Source organism: Aricia agestis, chromosome 13, assembly GCF_905147365.1.
Source record: "Aricia agestis chromosome 13, ilAriAges1.1, whole genome shotgun sequence".
NCBI lineage: Eukaryota > Metazoa > Arthropoda > Insecta > Lepidoptera > Lycaenidae > Aricia > Aricia agestis.
In genome coordinates, this window is record NC_056418.1 from 10,447,018 (window position 1) to 10,461,922 (window position 14,905).

Below are 14,905 nucleotides of genomic sequence, written 5' to 3' on the forward strand. Positions count from 1 at the left end.
TTTCAATACTTACAGTTTAAAAACCGGTTTTGGTTAAGTGCGCGATATAAGAGTATTTTATTAAAAACTTAGAAGGAAAATTAGCAGAGTTGTTGAAATATTTGTAAGCAAATATGTGGCTTAAACCGCAGTCTGTATTTTATATACTATTCCTCAAAATAGTAGTAGCTGGAGAAGGTAAACCATATTGTTTATTTATCTGAACTTGTTATGTACATATTTTGTAAAAGCTTTAGTCAGCAATATTTTTATTCCTATAAAGATAATAAGTACTTAAAAATATCAGAAAGCTACTATAAACATTCCTAACAAAACTTTCTTTGAGTTACTTTAAATATATTTAGGTGAATAGTAATGTAAAATATGTTATATAAGTATAGGATTATGAAATATTTCTTTTTAAATTAAGACACGTCAAAAATAAATGTCACTTTGTTTCAGTGGGTGATAGCTGTTCTCCGAGCGATACAATCTCAAAGGGTTCCTGCCAAATGGTGACTAACTGCGAGCTGGCTCTGAGGTCAGGGTCAAACGTACTTGATAATGTTATCTATATAAAAGTAAATGGTATATCAAATTGTAACTAGCTGCTTTATAATTTGAGTAATTGTATGATGATCCTACTTTAACGGTAAAAAAAATCAATCTATGACTAACATGTCACATTAAAGTAGGAAAAACATCTTTTATATTTTGTGCTTGTTACACAAGTTTTTTTGGAACAGGTTGATTTGAATATACAAAAAACTTGTTATTGACTTATCTCCAAAAATCTAAGTAGTCCGGTCCAATTAGATATAACAAAAGAATCGTAGCCTAGGAATAATAATTCGCATAGAGCTGAAAATTGGTAGAGATGTTAATTAAGTTATTATAAATGAAACCTCAAAAGTCCCTGGTCATCCTCCTTGTGCAATTTTTTTTATTTAAGGTCAAATGTATGAAAATGAGGTTTTTCCCGTTTTAATCCCTCGATCGAGGAAAAACGAGACACAGTAGCTTTCTATTGTTATTGTGGTTGCCGGTGATCGCTTAGGGCCTGAAGTATTAAAATTAGCACCTACTTGTTGTTGATTAGTTAATTGATGCTAGCCAATCAAAAGCGATAGTGAATAAATAAACCCCTGTCAAAAAAACTCAGATACGGGCCATTAGTCAACAGTATATTAGGTTGGTTGAAAAAGTAAGTTTCTTCGCATTTTATATAAAAATTCAAAAGGTTTTTTTATAAAGTTTATTTACAATTGACCAAAGTATATAGGTGCCATTTTGTTCGATAACTTTTTGCCATCTTGTTGGTAGGGACATGCTCCCATTGCTATAAAAATTTTTGGGCTTCTGCTGAGTGGCTAAAGATATGTAAAGTCTAGTTATCATGGTGAAAAACCACACGCCTTCTGTTGATTAATTCCGGCCGCTTTCTCTCAACTTCTTGCTTTATTTTTATCAGTTTTTCGCAGTACAGTTCAGAATCGATGGTCTTACATGGCGGTAACAGCTCATAATGAATAATGCCCTTCAAATCCCGCCACACACACAGCATCACCTTGTTGCGAGTTAAACCGGGTTTCGCCACAGTCTGTGAAGCCCACGGAGCTCATACAAAGAGGAGCTGGCCTAAGCAACTGTGCACTGTGATTTTCAACTAGGTCCTGACGTCATCATTGTGGGCGGGGCTTAAGTCAGTACACTTTCAGCGTTTGTCAGGTGCACACGTAACGAGACATCCCAATAAATTGGTGTTTTCTGCGTATTTAACAAGGAAAGGACGTTCTGATAATTTTCAGCTTTCAGCGTTAATTATACTACTTGACACTAGGTGGCCAAACCTTTGAAAGATAATACAGACGTAAATGCGTATAATTTTGCATAAGTTTATTACAATAATCATACTTGAATACTGAAAACCGTTATACACTTAGTCTTAAACACATTTAATAGCTAAAACCGTGATTATATAGCTTTTATTATTTTATTACTTATAAACCGCCATCTGTCGTCACCTATGATAACTATTTGAAACGTAAAAAATACCCAGGGCCGTAGTACGTCCCATAATATTCAAGACAAAACGACATCTAGTGTAAGATAGTTGAACTACGTAGTAACATCAACATCGACCTAAGCTAGTAGTTTTGCTTTTAGCCGATAGATGAAATATTGAGAAGTGGGCGGAGCTTGACACCCCCTCACTCCGCAAATTGTCACGCGTCTTTTTATAAGGAAACTTGATTACAACACCTCCTCTTAGTATTAGCTCCGTGGTGAAGCCTGACCGGCCTTTGACCACATTCGTTTTTGCACATTCTTGTCGTATGTGATCCACTTTTCAATTTTTCATCACCAGTTATCAGCTTCTTCAAAAATGGTTCGGTTTCATTACGTCGTAATAAAGAATTATATATGAGTACACGGTTCATTAGGTTTCTTTCAGTGAACTCATGAGACACCCAAATATCGAGCTTTTTTCTGTACCCAGCTTTTTTCAAATGCACCAAAACCGTTTTGTGGTCAATCCCCAGTTCTTCAGCTACATCGTAACTACTAATATGCCGATTTAGCTTCACTTTTTAAAAAATGGCATCAGTTTTGTCTGTAACATTCAGGGCGACCAGAGCGACGCGACGTACATCTTTGATATCAAAATTTCCGGATTGAAAACGTTTAACCGCGCTATTTTCTTCACTAAATTTTTTTCGCGGCCTGTGTGCATTTTTACCTTTTTTGTAATAAAATTTTAAAATGTATCGAATTTCTTCATCAGAATCACTCATTTCAATAAGAAAAACAAATTAAAATCTCACATTTAAGTACTTGTACCCTACGAATACCTAATTTTAATTTCGAATTATCTTCTGTAAAATTTAAACTTTTTAATGATACCAAAATCAGCCAGGTATTGCCCAAGAGATTTTATGACAAGTTCATACTTACTATAAGTAATGCAAAAAACTTTTTCTCCAACCTATTATTATTATTATGTAAAAAAGGTTTTTTTTCTTGTAGGGAGATCAGAGAGTATGGTAACCACCAGTTCACCAGGTGTGGGTTCAGTGGTATCACGGAGATAGTGTGTTGCCCCAGCGCCGGCGGCAGGGTTCAGACCACCACCTCCAGAACAAGAACTACTACAGTCAAAACAGGACAAAAATTTGGTGGTAAATATTATTTTCTACAGCATAGGAAGTTCACCATATCATCTCTACTGGTCTATTCAAATAATTACAATATGAACTACTTTCATGACTGTATTCTGTAACTCTTTTTGTATCTGTGGAAACAAAAATGCAGTTTAGAGTTCGACAAGGCTGTTTATGAACGTGGCGAGAAAAGGAACGCTTCTATCAATACAAAAACGTCATTTTTGACAGTTCTCCTTTACCAGCAGCGCACATTGACTGACATTCACACATTCAATTAAAGCCTTGTCGAACTGTAATCTTGAACAAAATGGTGAATATACTGTACTTCAAATTGTTTAATTTGTAATAAATGTTACCAGCCATGGATTTATAAATAGGCCGTATAGGCCACGGCCTAGGACCGCAGAGTCCTAGGGGGCCGGTAGCGCCCTAACGGCCGTTCCCAATATTTGATCTATCTCTGGTTTTGCCCTACTAGAGATAGGAATAGCTCACAATTGACATAAAATATATGTCTCTAATGTCTAATGTGAGCTATTCCTATCTCTAGTTGGGCAAAACCAGAGATAGATCAAATATTGGGAACGGCCGTAAGCGGGCGGCAGTTTTCGTCGGATAAAAAGTGGCCTACACTCATAATAAATAAAAATCCAGCACCGAATGTTACATATTTTGCTATTGCATAACAGAGTTTGTCTTAGGTTGGGTTGCACTAACTAACTTTAACTATAACTGTAACTTTAACTATACTTAGGTTGGGTTGCACCAGAGGCGTGGTTAAAGTTAAGGTTATAGTTGAATATGGCGTCCTTTAACTTTAACATTGACTTTAACCGGAGAAATTGACAGATGACAGCTGGTCCAACAAGGTTATTTATATGAACGTGAGCGGGGGCGCTGCTGGTAAAGGAGAACTGTCAAAAATGGTGTTTTTGTATGATGACAGCATTAGTTCCTTTTTTCGCCACGTGCATTTAAAACCTTGTCGAGCTCTATGGCTCTATGGCGTCTTGATGGCGTCCATTTTTAACTTTAACCAAAGATTTGACATTTTTAACTTTAACCAAAGATTTGACATTTTGCATTGTAGTTATAGTTAAAGTTACAGTTATAGTTAAAGTTAGTTGGTGCAACCCAACCTTAACTACAGTGCAAAATGTCAAAGCTTTGGTTAAAGTTAAATATGGCGACCAAGGACGCCATATTTAACCTCCACTCATACGTATATCTGAAAATTTACTATGTTACTGTTATATTAATTTTCCTGTCGATTTTTACGGATAATTCAATTTCTAATACCCTCAATCCAGTTACCTGTAGCTTCAATAAAAAAAGTAAACGCAACAGACATCTGTGAATTTCTCCGGTTAAAGTTAAGGTTAAAGTTAGAGCTAAAGGACGCCATATTTAACTATAACCATAACTTTAACTTTACCACCATGGCAGAGGATATAATAAGGTTGAGTTGCACCAGAGGCATGGCCTCTCAACTCAACCTTATTATATCCTCTGCCATGTTAATCGACTAATACTTTGATTGATTAAATTAAAATATGTTAAAGCTTCAGAAAAAAATTCACTTTCCAAGATGTGTACCTAATCATAATAATTCAATTTAAATCATAATTTTATTATTGCTATTAATTTTAGGTGAAACTTCAAGGAAAGCCGATAAAGGTAAGTTGAAATATATTATATTATCTAATAATACAATGCATGATAATTGATAAGAGAATATTACAGAAAAACTTGCGAATAACAAACTAGTAAATTGTTCATAAATATGTTTAAAAATTATTTGAATAAGGTAAACAACATTATAAAGAGGAAAGGTGATTCGTTAGTTCGGACCGGTTTTGATAAAATTTAGCGCAAATATAATATAGGGGACCGTGAGAATTAAGAACATTACCTACGCGTTACTCTTACCGCCGCAGCAGCGGGGCTAAAATGGTCACATTTAGCAATTCCTCTCAATCAATTCAGCAAATGAATTGTCGAAACTGTCAAACTGACAAATGTCAAATCAGTACAAAAATACAGAAATGAATTGCAAGCAGAGTTGCATTTTGCGATTTTAGAAAAATGAATCATATTATGATTCATATCATGATTCTTCAAAGCGACCATTTTAGCTCCGCTGGTCACTGCACGCGCGAAGTCACAGGCAATGACTTGTGATAGGTTCAGCTAAATAATAAAATGCCGCGTTCGTCACAAGAAATAAGAAATAAAGTTATTATACACCTCAGTAGGATAGATTTATAACCCACTAATTACTGTAGGGTCATTGTGTTTTTATTGTTTTTCGCCTAATGAGTGCGGAATCTTACTCACACCTCGGATACTTCTGTCTCTTTCAGAATGTAAGAAGTTGGTGGAGAAGAGTATACCTCCGCTTGGATTGCATATCACAGGCGGCGAGAACGTCGAGCGCGGGGAATTCCCTCACATGGTAAGTTAAGAGGGTACACCAGGGGCTAGAGAAATAAAAAAAAGTACGTGTAATATCTATAGCTGTCTCCCTTACCTCAACCCTATACCGCAGAACGCGATAGAGACAACTGCAGAAAATCCAGAAAATCAACGATTCGTTGTCCCCTGATCCTTCTCCAAAACTTAACCGTTCTAAGTACTTTTTTCATTAAAGATTAAAAAAAGGCTTGAGCTGTGTTCCTATGTTTTGCTTTTTTTTGTATATTCTAGCCAAATCTGTTTTCTGGGCGTTTAAACACAGCGGAAATTCTGGCCATATTTTTGGGTTTTTGAACGTTCATATCTTATTTAATAATTAAATTATGAAAAAAAGAAAACATAGGGACATTGTATTAGTGGCCGTAGATATTCAGGAAAAAAATTATAACTCTACTAGCATTATCCGGGAGGAAACAGGGGACAACGTTTGTATGGAAAAAAGGGCGGTGTGGACTCCTCTTAACGATCATCAAATCAAAATCAAATCAAATCATCGTCATTATACGCTCCATCGAAGAAATTGATTCACAGGAAGTTGACAGATTTGCCGCACTCAGAGTAGAACATTAGTTATAAATAAATTTAAAAATTTGACCTAAGTGGGCGCCTAGACCTACAATAATATTGATCAATATCACGTATTGCGAAAGATTATTGTCCGTCTAGGGTTGATATTGTACATCGCGCGCCTTCATACCCCAGTCAAGTTAGACAATTGAGGTTGCATAATTTCGCACCAAGCTTAAAATCGGTAAAATTGTTAAGAACATGATTAATTTATGACCTCCAATTTTGTAATTTTGTTTCAGGGATTTTTATAAAAACCTTACCGTTTTGCTAAAAATCGAGATAAACAAACTTTTTGGACCTTTGACCTTGGGTCAAGAAAACTGAAAATCCATACAGGGGAGTTCCCCTGTACGGATTACAAATGATATTTGAATGTCCTACATAGGTAGTTATGTGGGACATACAAATATATCATTTGTAATCATATTCTAAACAATATTATTGATGTTCAGCTTGGTGCGAATTTATGCAACCTCAATTGTCTAACTTGACTGGAATGTCCCATATAGTTATGTGGGACATACAAATATCATTTGTAATCATATTCTAAACAATATTATTGATGTTCAGCTTGGTGCGAATTTATGCAACCGCAAATGTCTAACTTGACTTTGAAAATTGCTCGTCTAGGGGGCCGGTTAGCCTCAAACTGTTCATTAAATTGAAGGTTAACCATAATTGAATGTATCTGAGTACGGCGGCTAGTTCATTTGGTTGGATTATGTTAATTGTCAATTTAATAGTAAGTTATGATCTGTCGGCTGAAATTAGCTCCGTGGTCGGCTGGGTTTGACAAAACGCGCCCAAATTACTAAGGTCCGCCATCTGCCTATGAATTAACTTCTCTGATAGTACATACTGACATTCTTAACTTATTTTCGACATTTTTTAATGTATTATCTACTCTCAATTCCGAAAATCGACGGTTCCCGCAGAATACATTATTGGAGTTGCTCATCTTACGTCATAGGCAATATAGCCATAAAGCGAATTGATCGATACAATAGACATTTACACAAGGCTTTATAATATTATTATTTAAAATATTATCAATAAACATTATTTTGACGACTTCTGTGGCTCAGTTGGTGGACTGTTGGCAGCTCAAGCCGGGGGTCGCGGGTTCGAATCCCGCCGACGGAACAAAAAGTTTTGAATGTTCCTGGGTCTGGATGTGTATTAAATATGTGTATGATATAATAAAAATCTTAAATATATGCATAGTACTTATAAAAGTATTAAATATATTTCCGTTGTCTGGTACCCGTAACACAAGTCCTTCAGGTACTTAGCACGGGGCCAGACTGACGTGGTGTGAAGCGTCCATAGATATTATTATTATAATAAATACAATAATATAACACGCAGAAGTTAACAAGACAACTATGTATCGGAAACACTATGATACAGGTGCCCAATTAATTTCTGCGTGTATTACGTAATTAATAATTATCAATTATAATTATTGACTATTGTGTAATGTTATCCTTACACACCATAAATGTAATTTGCCTCAACATATACGGCACATCACTCACAGCTTGTGGGTAATATTGGTAAGCTTTATTACTATTAATTATCATTTTCAATTGTGTTAGTAACGCTAAAACTCGAAAACGGCTGAACCGATTGGGCTTATTTTAGTCTTAATATATTCGTAGAAATCTAGGGAAGGTTTTAAAGTGACAAGAGGTTCACCGGGACAGCTAGTAAATCTATACTAATATTATAAATGCGAAAGTATCTCTGTCTGTCTGTCTGTCTCGCTTTCACGCCAAAACCACCGAACCGATTGTAATGAAATTTTGTATACAGATAGTCTAAAGCCTGAGAAAGGACATAGGCTACTTTTTTTTACCGGAAAAAAGGGTTGTAGGGGGTGAAAATACGAAAATTTGTTCAAATTAAGTTAGTTCCAAAAATTCATACTAGATGGCGCCGCGCGTCTCTTACATCGCGCTAACGCTTGCCCAACATCTTTCTATAAGAGGTGGTATCATTGTGCATTTAAGTTTCGATTTTTTTTCGATTGTTATTTCTATTTTACGTTATTTAATAAGTCAGTACTTTATATTATATATAACAGTGACGTAACCTTAAACCTATCAATGATAAATAGTTTATGGGTAAAGTTATGTAATTGGGGGGCTAAATAAGCTTTAAAATTTGGCATAATATATAAAGTTTAATTTTAAAAAATGAAATATGTGCACACTGCACAGCTGTTTTGATTTAAGGGATACCAGGGTTTTTTTTATTAAAGCTTTGGACACCAATTTTGTTGACATCGCGCGCTATAAACTGAAGTCCACGCGGACGAAGTCGCGGGCAACAGCTAGTTATTAATATATGTGTTGTTGTTTCCATAACAAGCGGACCGTCACGTTTACTGTTAAATGCTTACGTAGGTATAATCCGTGCAATGATATCACAGTAATTACGTAGGCTCCACGAGCGATACATAAATCGTTTTTAACCGACTTCCAAAAAGAAGGACGTTATATGTTTTGAAATATCATCAGACACCAGCATGGAGTCAATTCATTCAAAGAAAAAACTATCCATTTTGGGGGTCCGCCAAAAATGTCACTTCTTAAAAGGTTTTCGCCACCAAAAAAGTTTGAGAACCGCTGTCTTAGATCAAAGATATCAATTCATGGAACAGTTTTTATTGTAGTTGGAAATAATATGTAATACTTACTAAAATCTAACCTTGATACGACGACTTATATCGGATTTACCCAAATCCAAATATTTATCATTATTAGCATGGGCTGGGCACCGTTAATCAAAATATAGGTAGTTAACTTCGTTAATCGTTAATCCGGTACAAAAAAGTTAGCTTCGTTAAACGTTAAAGCGTTACATTTGAAAAGAATTAACGTAAGTTAACGTTAATAATAATTGTTATTCGCCGTTAATTTGTGTAAAATTGAATTTTTATATCGTTGCGTTAGTGAAACTATAAAACCTGTTGGTTTAGGTTCTGGAAGTAAGTACTGTACTAAAAATATTTTTTAGATTTTAAATATTTTGTAGTAAATTTTTGTGCAGGAACCTAGGTAAATACTATTTTAAGCTGAAAAATAACTCAAACATGTTAAATATTTTCATATGAGATAATGATTTGGATATTATAGTCTGTCAAGAAAGTGAAGAAATTAAAAAGTGGCAACATCGTAGTGTCATCCCTTTCAAATCAATCTAAAAAAATAGGGATGACACTACGATGTTGCCACTTTTTAATTTCTTCACTTTCTTGACGGACTATACGTATGTATGAGAATTTCGATGGCACCCGGCCTCTTAATGGCAACATGGATAGTTCACGGAAGAATGATAATTTGATATAACATGGAAGTAATACTAAAACTAAAAGCTAAACATTGAGCTAGGCTGCTTGTTTAACAAAACATCAAAGGCACAAAAAGTGAGCGGGAAACAGCTGTCTCCTAACTGACATTTTATGACCGACTTATTCTGATTTTAGCCAAAACACCATTGTTAAATGGGATAAGCTATAATATTACTGCAATGACACTAGAGTGCAGCAGTGTCTTTAGCATAGACACTAAACAAACAATTTTGTGCGACTTTTGACAACGTTTTTGCCTATATTCTGAGACGAGTGCAACATGTCGGATTATTTACTGTAGGTGCACGTAGCGCCCTCTGCTCCGTCTTTTGCGTACCTATATTACCTATTCAGCTAATAGTGAGGGAGCCCTAGAACATTTTTTTTATTACTAACAACCTAATTTTTTGTGAGTAGCTTCATTTTGATAAGACAAACAATTGAACAATCCATATTTTAGAACCTTCAAATCAAAGTATGAAACTCTTTCTATCTCTGTTAGCTACTAATTTCAAGATTTTTCGCAGATAAAAAAGGTGTTTGTCTTATCAAAATGAAGCTACTCACAAAAATTAGCTGGTTAGTAATAAAGAAAAAATGGTTCTAGGGCTTCCTGACTATAAATGATAAATCGGTTTAGCGGTTTGGGCATGAAGAGGTTGAAGACACATATCATTATGGAAGTATGGATTAACCAATGTAATATTTTTGTTTTGCAGGTTGCCCTGGGTTATGAGAACGGTGACACCTACATATTCCAGTGCGGCGGTTCACTGATATCGGAAACTTATGTGCTGACTGCCGCTCACTGTGTGGATACCTTGGACCAGTGAGTACAACCTGCCTTGTGCCCTTAACGCAGCACTCAGAGACGAACATTTATTACCTAACTGTAATCAAATGAAGATTGTTACATAAGCCCCAATCATTATCTGTCAGACTCTTCATTAAATTAAAGGCTAAATTCAAATTCTTTATTAAGCATACAATAATATACAATAGTATAAAAGCTAGGTAGCGTACATCACGTCGTCTAATCCCATGCTAAGTAAAAACTTGTGTTATGGCAATCAGACAACAGATGCACGCCGAACAATTTTATCCTAATATATATTATTTACACATTCACACACACAATCACATTACACTTTATCATTATCACGTAAAGGTTAATAATAATTAAATGTCTCTGAGTACGGCGGTTAGACTAATAATGGTGGACATTAAAATCAGACAAGCTACAAAGTAGTATAATTTATAGTGTGTGTAAATAGGTATAAACCTATATTGAATACACTTAAGAATTATAAAATTCTTAAGTGTGTAATGTGTTCAATACTATGAACTGAACGACCAGTTGATTTTTATTGAATCAGGCCCCAAGTTTTTATAGCGCTTACTTTTAAACTTAAAAAGAATTCTCCATGATTTTATTCTTTGAAACCTGTTCAGTAAAGCCGTAAATGATTTTGTCACCCCAGTCCCAAGCTATAAACATTTAATTGGGATTCAGTCCAGCATATTTCTACACATATATTTCCATGCTCCTGATTGGAAGTTTCCAATCAGCAGTATTTGCCACACGCTTTGCCACACTTAGGGCCTATTTCACCACTTTCTGATAAAGTGCTGAATAGGCTATTCACAACTTTTTTGACAGATTCTCCATACTTGATCTGTCAAGTTAATTGGTGGATAGCCTATTCGTCACTTATCAGGAAGTGGTGAAACAGACCCTCACTATAATATTTTTATTCTTCGTAGCTTACGAGGAATGAAATATTACAATATAATAATACACTCCCACAATTCACTAATGAAAGCGTAATGTAACTTAGCTTTGCCTTATGTTATAAAATAATTTACAATCTTTATATATTATGAATATCCAATTCTTACAATGTGTTGCAATGTTCTGGTTTAAAGGTGCCCGGGACAATTTGCCGTTTCGATCGATCGTCAAGAAAATCGTCCAATCGATCTTTTGAACGTAAAATCGTTTACGATATTGCTACACACGTACAATTTGTCGTTCGATTTTAACATCGAGGAGATAAATCGTTACGATAATTGTCCCGTGTATGGCCACCTTTAAGCTATTGCATAGCTAATATCACGGGTTTGAGCGCGACGACCGAATCAAGATATTACGTAACGAAAAAAAACCTGACACACACGCTTTATCGAGATTCGAGGCAGTGCCCGAGTGCCACACGTATTTTTTTTCTTTTTTGCTCTGCAACCCTAAAACCGTATTAATATTTTCAGGATAAAGCCGTCTATAGTGCGTATGGGCGTGCTGGACATAACGGGCGACCGCTACTCACCGGACACGGACACGCGCGTCGCCGACATCGTGATACACCCGCAGTACGCGCGCAAGACCAAGTACCACGATCTAGCGCTGTTGAGGTAAGACCAAGTACCACGATCTAGCGCTGTTGAGGTAAGACCAAGTACCACGATCTAGCGCTATTGATGTAAGACCAAGCACTACGATCTAGCGTGTTGAGGTAAGACCAAGCACGATCTAGCGCTGTTGAGGTAAGACCAATTACCACGATCTAGCGCTGTTGATGTAAGACCAAGTACCACGATCTAGCGCTGTTGAGGTAAGACCAAGTACCACGATCTAGCGCTGTTGATGTAAGACCAAGCACTACGATCTAGCGTGTTGAGGTAAGACCAAGCACGATCTAGCGCTGTTGAGGTAAGACCAAGTACCACGATCTAGCGCTGTTCAGGTAAGACCAAGTACCACGATCTAGCGCTGTTGAGGTAAGCCCAAGTACCACGATCTAGCGCTGTTGAGGTAAGCCCAAGTACCACGATCTAGCGCTGTTGATGTAAGACCAAGCACTACGATCTAGCGTGTTGGGGTAAGACCAAGCACGATCTAGCGCTGTTGAGGTAAGACCAAGTACCACGATCTAGCGCTGTTGAGGTAAGACCAAGTACCACGATCTAGCGCTGTTGAGGTAAGACCAAGTACCACGATCTAGCGCTGTTGAGGTAAGACCAAGTACCACGATCTAGCGCTGTTGAGGTAAGACCAAGTACCACGATCTAGCGCTGTTGATGTAAGACCAAGCACTACGATCTAGCGTGTTGAGGTAAGACCAAGCACGATCTAGCGCTGTTGAGGTAAGACCAATTACCACGATCTAGCGCTGTTCAGGTAAGACCAAGTACCACGATCTAGCGCTGTTGAGGTAAGCCCAAGTACCACGATCTAGCGCTGTTGAGGTAAGCCCAAGTACCACGATCTAGCGCTGTTGAGGTAAGCCCAAGTACCACGATCTAGCGCTGTTGAGGTAAGACCAAGTACCACGATCTAGCGCTGTTGAGGTAAGACCAAGTACCACGATCTAGCGCTGTTGATGTAAGACCAAGCACTACGATCTAACGTGTTGAGGTAAGACCAAGTACCACGATCTAGCGCTGTTGAGGTAAGACCAATTACCACGATCTAGCGCTGTTCAGGTAAGACCAAGTACCACGATCTAGCGCTGTTGAGGTAAAACTAAGTACCACGATCTAGCGCTGTTGATGTAAGACCAAGTACCACGATCTAGCGTGTTGAGGTAAGACCAAGTACCACGATCTAGCGCTGTTGAGGTAAGCCCAAGTACCACGATCTAGCGCTGTTGAGGTAAGCCCAAGTACCACGATCTAGCGCTGTTGAGGTAAGCCCAAGTACCACGATCTAGCGCTGTTGAGGTAAGCCCAAGTACCACGATCTAGCGCTGTTGAGGTAAGCCCAAGTACCACGATCTAGCACTGTTGAGGTAAGACCAAGTACCACGATCTAGCGCTGTTGAGGTAAGACCAAGTACCATGATCTAGTGTGTTGATGTAAGACCAAGTACCACGATCTAGCGCTGTTGAGGTAAGACCAAGTACCACGATCTAGCGCTGTTGAGGTAAGACCAAGTACCACGATCTAGCGCTGTTGATGTAAGACCAAGCACTACGATCTAGCGTGTTGAGGTAAGACCAAGCACGATCTAGCGCTGTTGAGGTAAGACCAATTACCACGATCTAGCGCTGTTCAGGTAAGACCAAGTACCACGATCTAGCGCTGTTGAGGTAAGCCCAAGTACCACGATCTAGCGCTGTTGAGGTAAGCCCAAGTACCACGATCTAGCGCTGTTGAGGTAAGCCCAAGTACCACGATCTAGCGCTGTTGAGGTAAGACCAAGTACCACGATCTAGCGCTGTTGAGGTAAGACCAAGTACCACGATCTAGCGCTGTTGATGTAAGACCAAGCACTACGATCTAACGTGTTGAGGTAAGACCAAGTACCACGATCTAGCGCTGTTGAGGTAAGACCAATTACCACGATCTAGCGCTGTTCAGGTAAGACCAAGTACCACGATCTAGCGCTGTTGAGGTAAAACTAAGTACCACGATCTAGCGCTGTTGATGTAAGACCAAGTACCACGATCTAGCGTGTTGAGGTAAGACCAAGTACCACGATCTAGCGCTGTTGAGGTAAGCCCAAGTACCACGATCTAGCGCTGTTGAGGTAAGCCCAAGTACCACGATCTAGCGCTGTTGAGGTAAGCCCAAGTACCACGATCTAGCGCTGTTGAGGTAAGCCCAAGTACCACGATCTAGCGCTGTTGAGGTAAGCCCAAGTACCACGATCTAGCATTGTTGAGGTAAGACCAAGTACCACGATCTAGCGCTGTTGAGGTAAGACCAAGTACCATGATCTAGTGTGTTGAGGTAAGACCATGCACCACGACCTTGCGTGTTGAGGTAAGACCAAGCACCACGATCTAGCGTGTTGATGTAAGACCAAGTACCACGATCTAGCGCTGTTGAGGTAAGACCAAGCACCACGATCTAGCGTGTTGAGGTAAGACCAAGTACCACGATCTAGCGCTGTTGAGGTAAGACCAAGCACCACGATCTAGCGTGTTGAGGTAAGACCAAGTACCACGATCTAGCGTTGTTGAGGTAATATCAATAGAGAATACTATAAGAGTAATTGTCCGTATATTGTGAAATGTTAGTTACCGACTTCATTCACTCACTTCACGTCTTCATTTATAGAAACGCTGATATAGTGACGGCCTTAATAATTATCTTAAAGTACGGAAATCCCATTCTATACGCAATGCAACTCAGTGTAGCGTAATTATGTCATATAATAATCTCTGATGTCACACCTGACGTCATTACTCATTGACTATCGGTTCACAATGATTCTATTTTTGAATACTATATTTATATGGGAAAATCCAAGAGCTGTTTACTATGTTAATAACAATCAAGGAAACTAATGCATAGGCAGTTGAGGAACTTACGTGATTCGGTTGTGCTATGCAGACTCAGTAGTGTCATGTCTGCTGA

At 37.9% G+C, this 14,905-nt stretch overlaps 1 protein-coding gene across 1 annotated transcript in view; it reads left to right on the forward strand.

The window, feature by feature from the left end:
- Positions 1 to 14,905, forward strand: part of LOC121733407 (serine protease persephone-like) — a 20,459-nt gene continuing 5,554 nt past the window's right edge. The window contains exons 1-7 of the mRNA XM_042123651.1: positions 1 to 177; positions 442 to 520; positions 3,007 to 3,158; positions 4,794 to 4,820; positions 5,507 to 5,598; positions 10,263 to 10,372; positions 11,812 to 11,955. Coding sequence (XP_041979585.1) covers positions 114 to 177; positions 442 to 520; positions 3,007 to 3,158; positions 4,794 to 4,820; positions 5,507 to 5,598; positions 10,263 to 10,372; positions 11,812 to 11,955 — 668 coding nt within the window. The 5' untranslated portion in view covers positions 1 to 113. The remainder of the gene's footprint in view (positions 178 to 441; positions 521 to 3,006; positions 3,159 to 4,793; positions 4,821 to 5,506; positions 5,599 to 10,262; positions 10,373 to 11,811; positions 11,956 to 14,905) is intronic.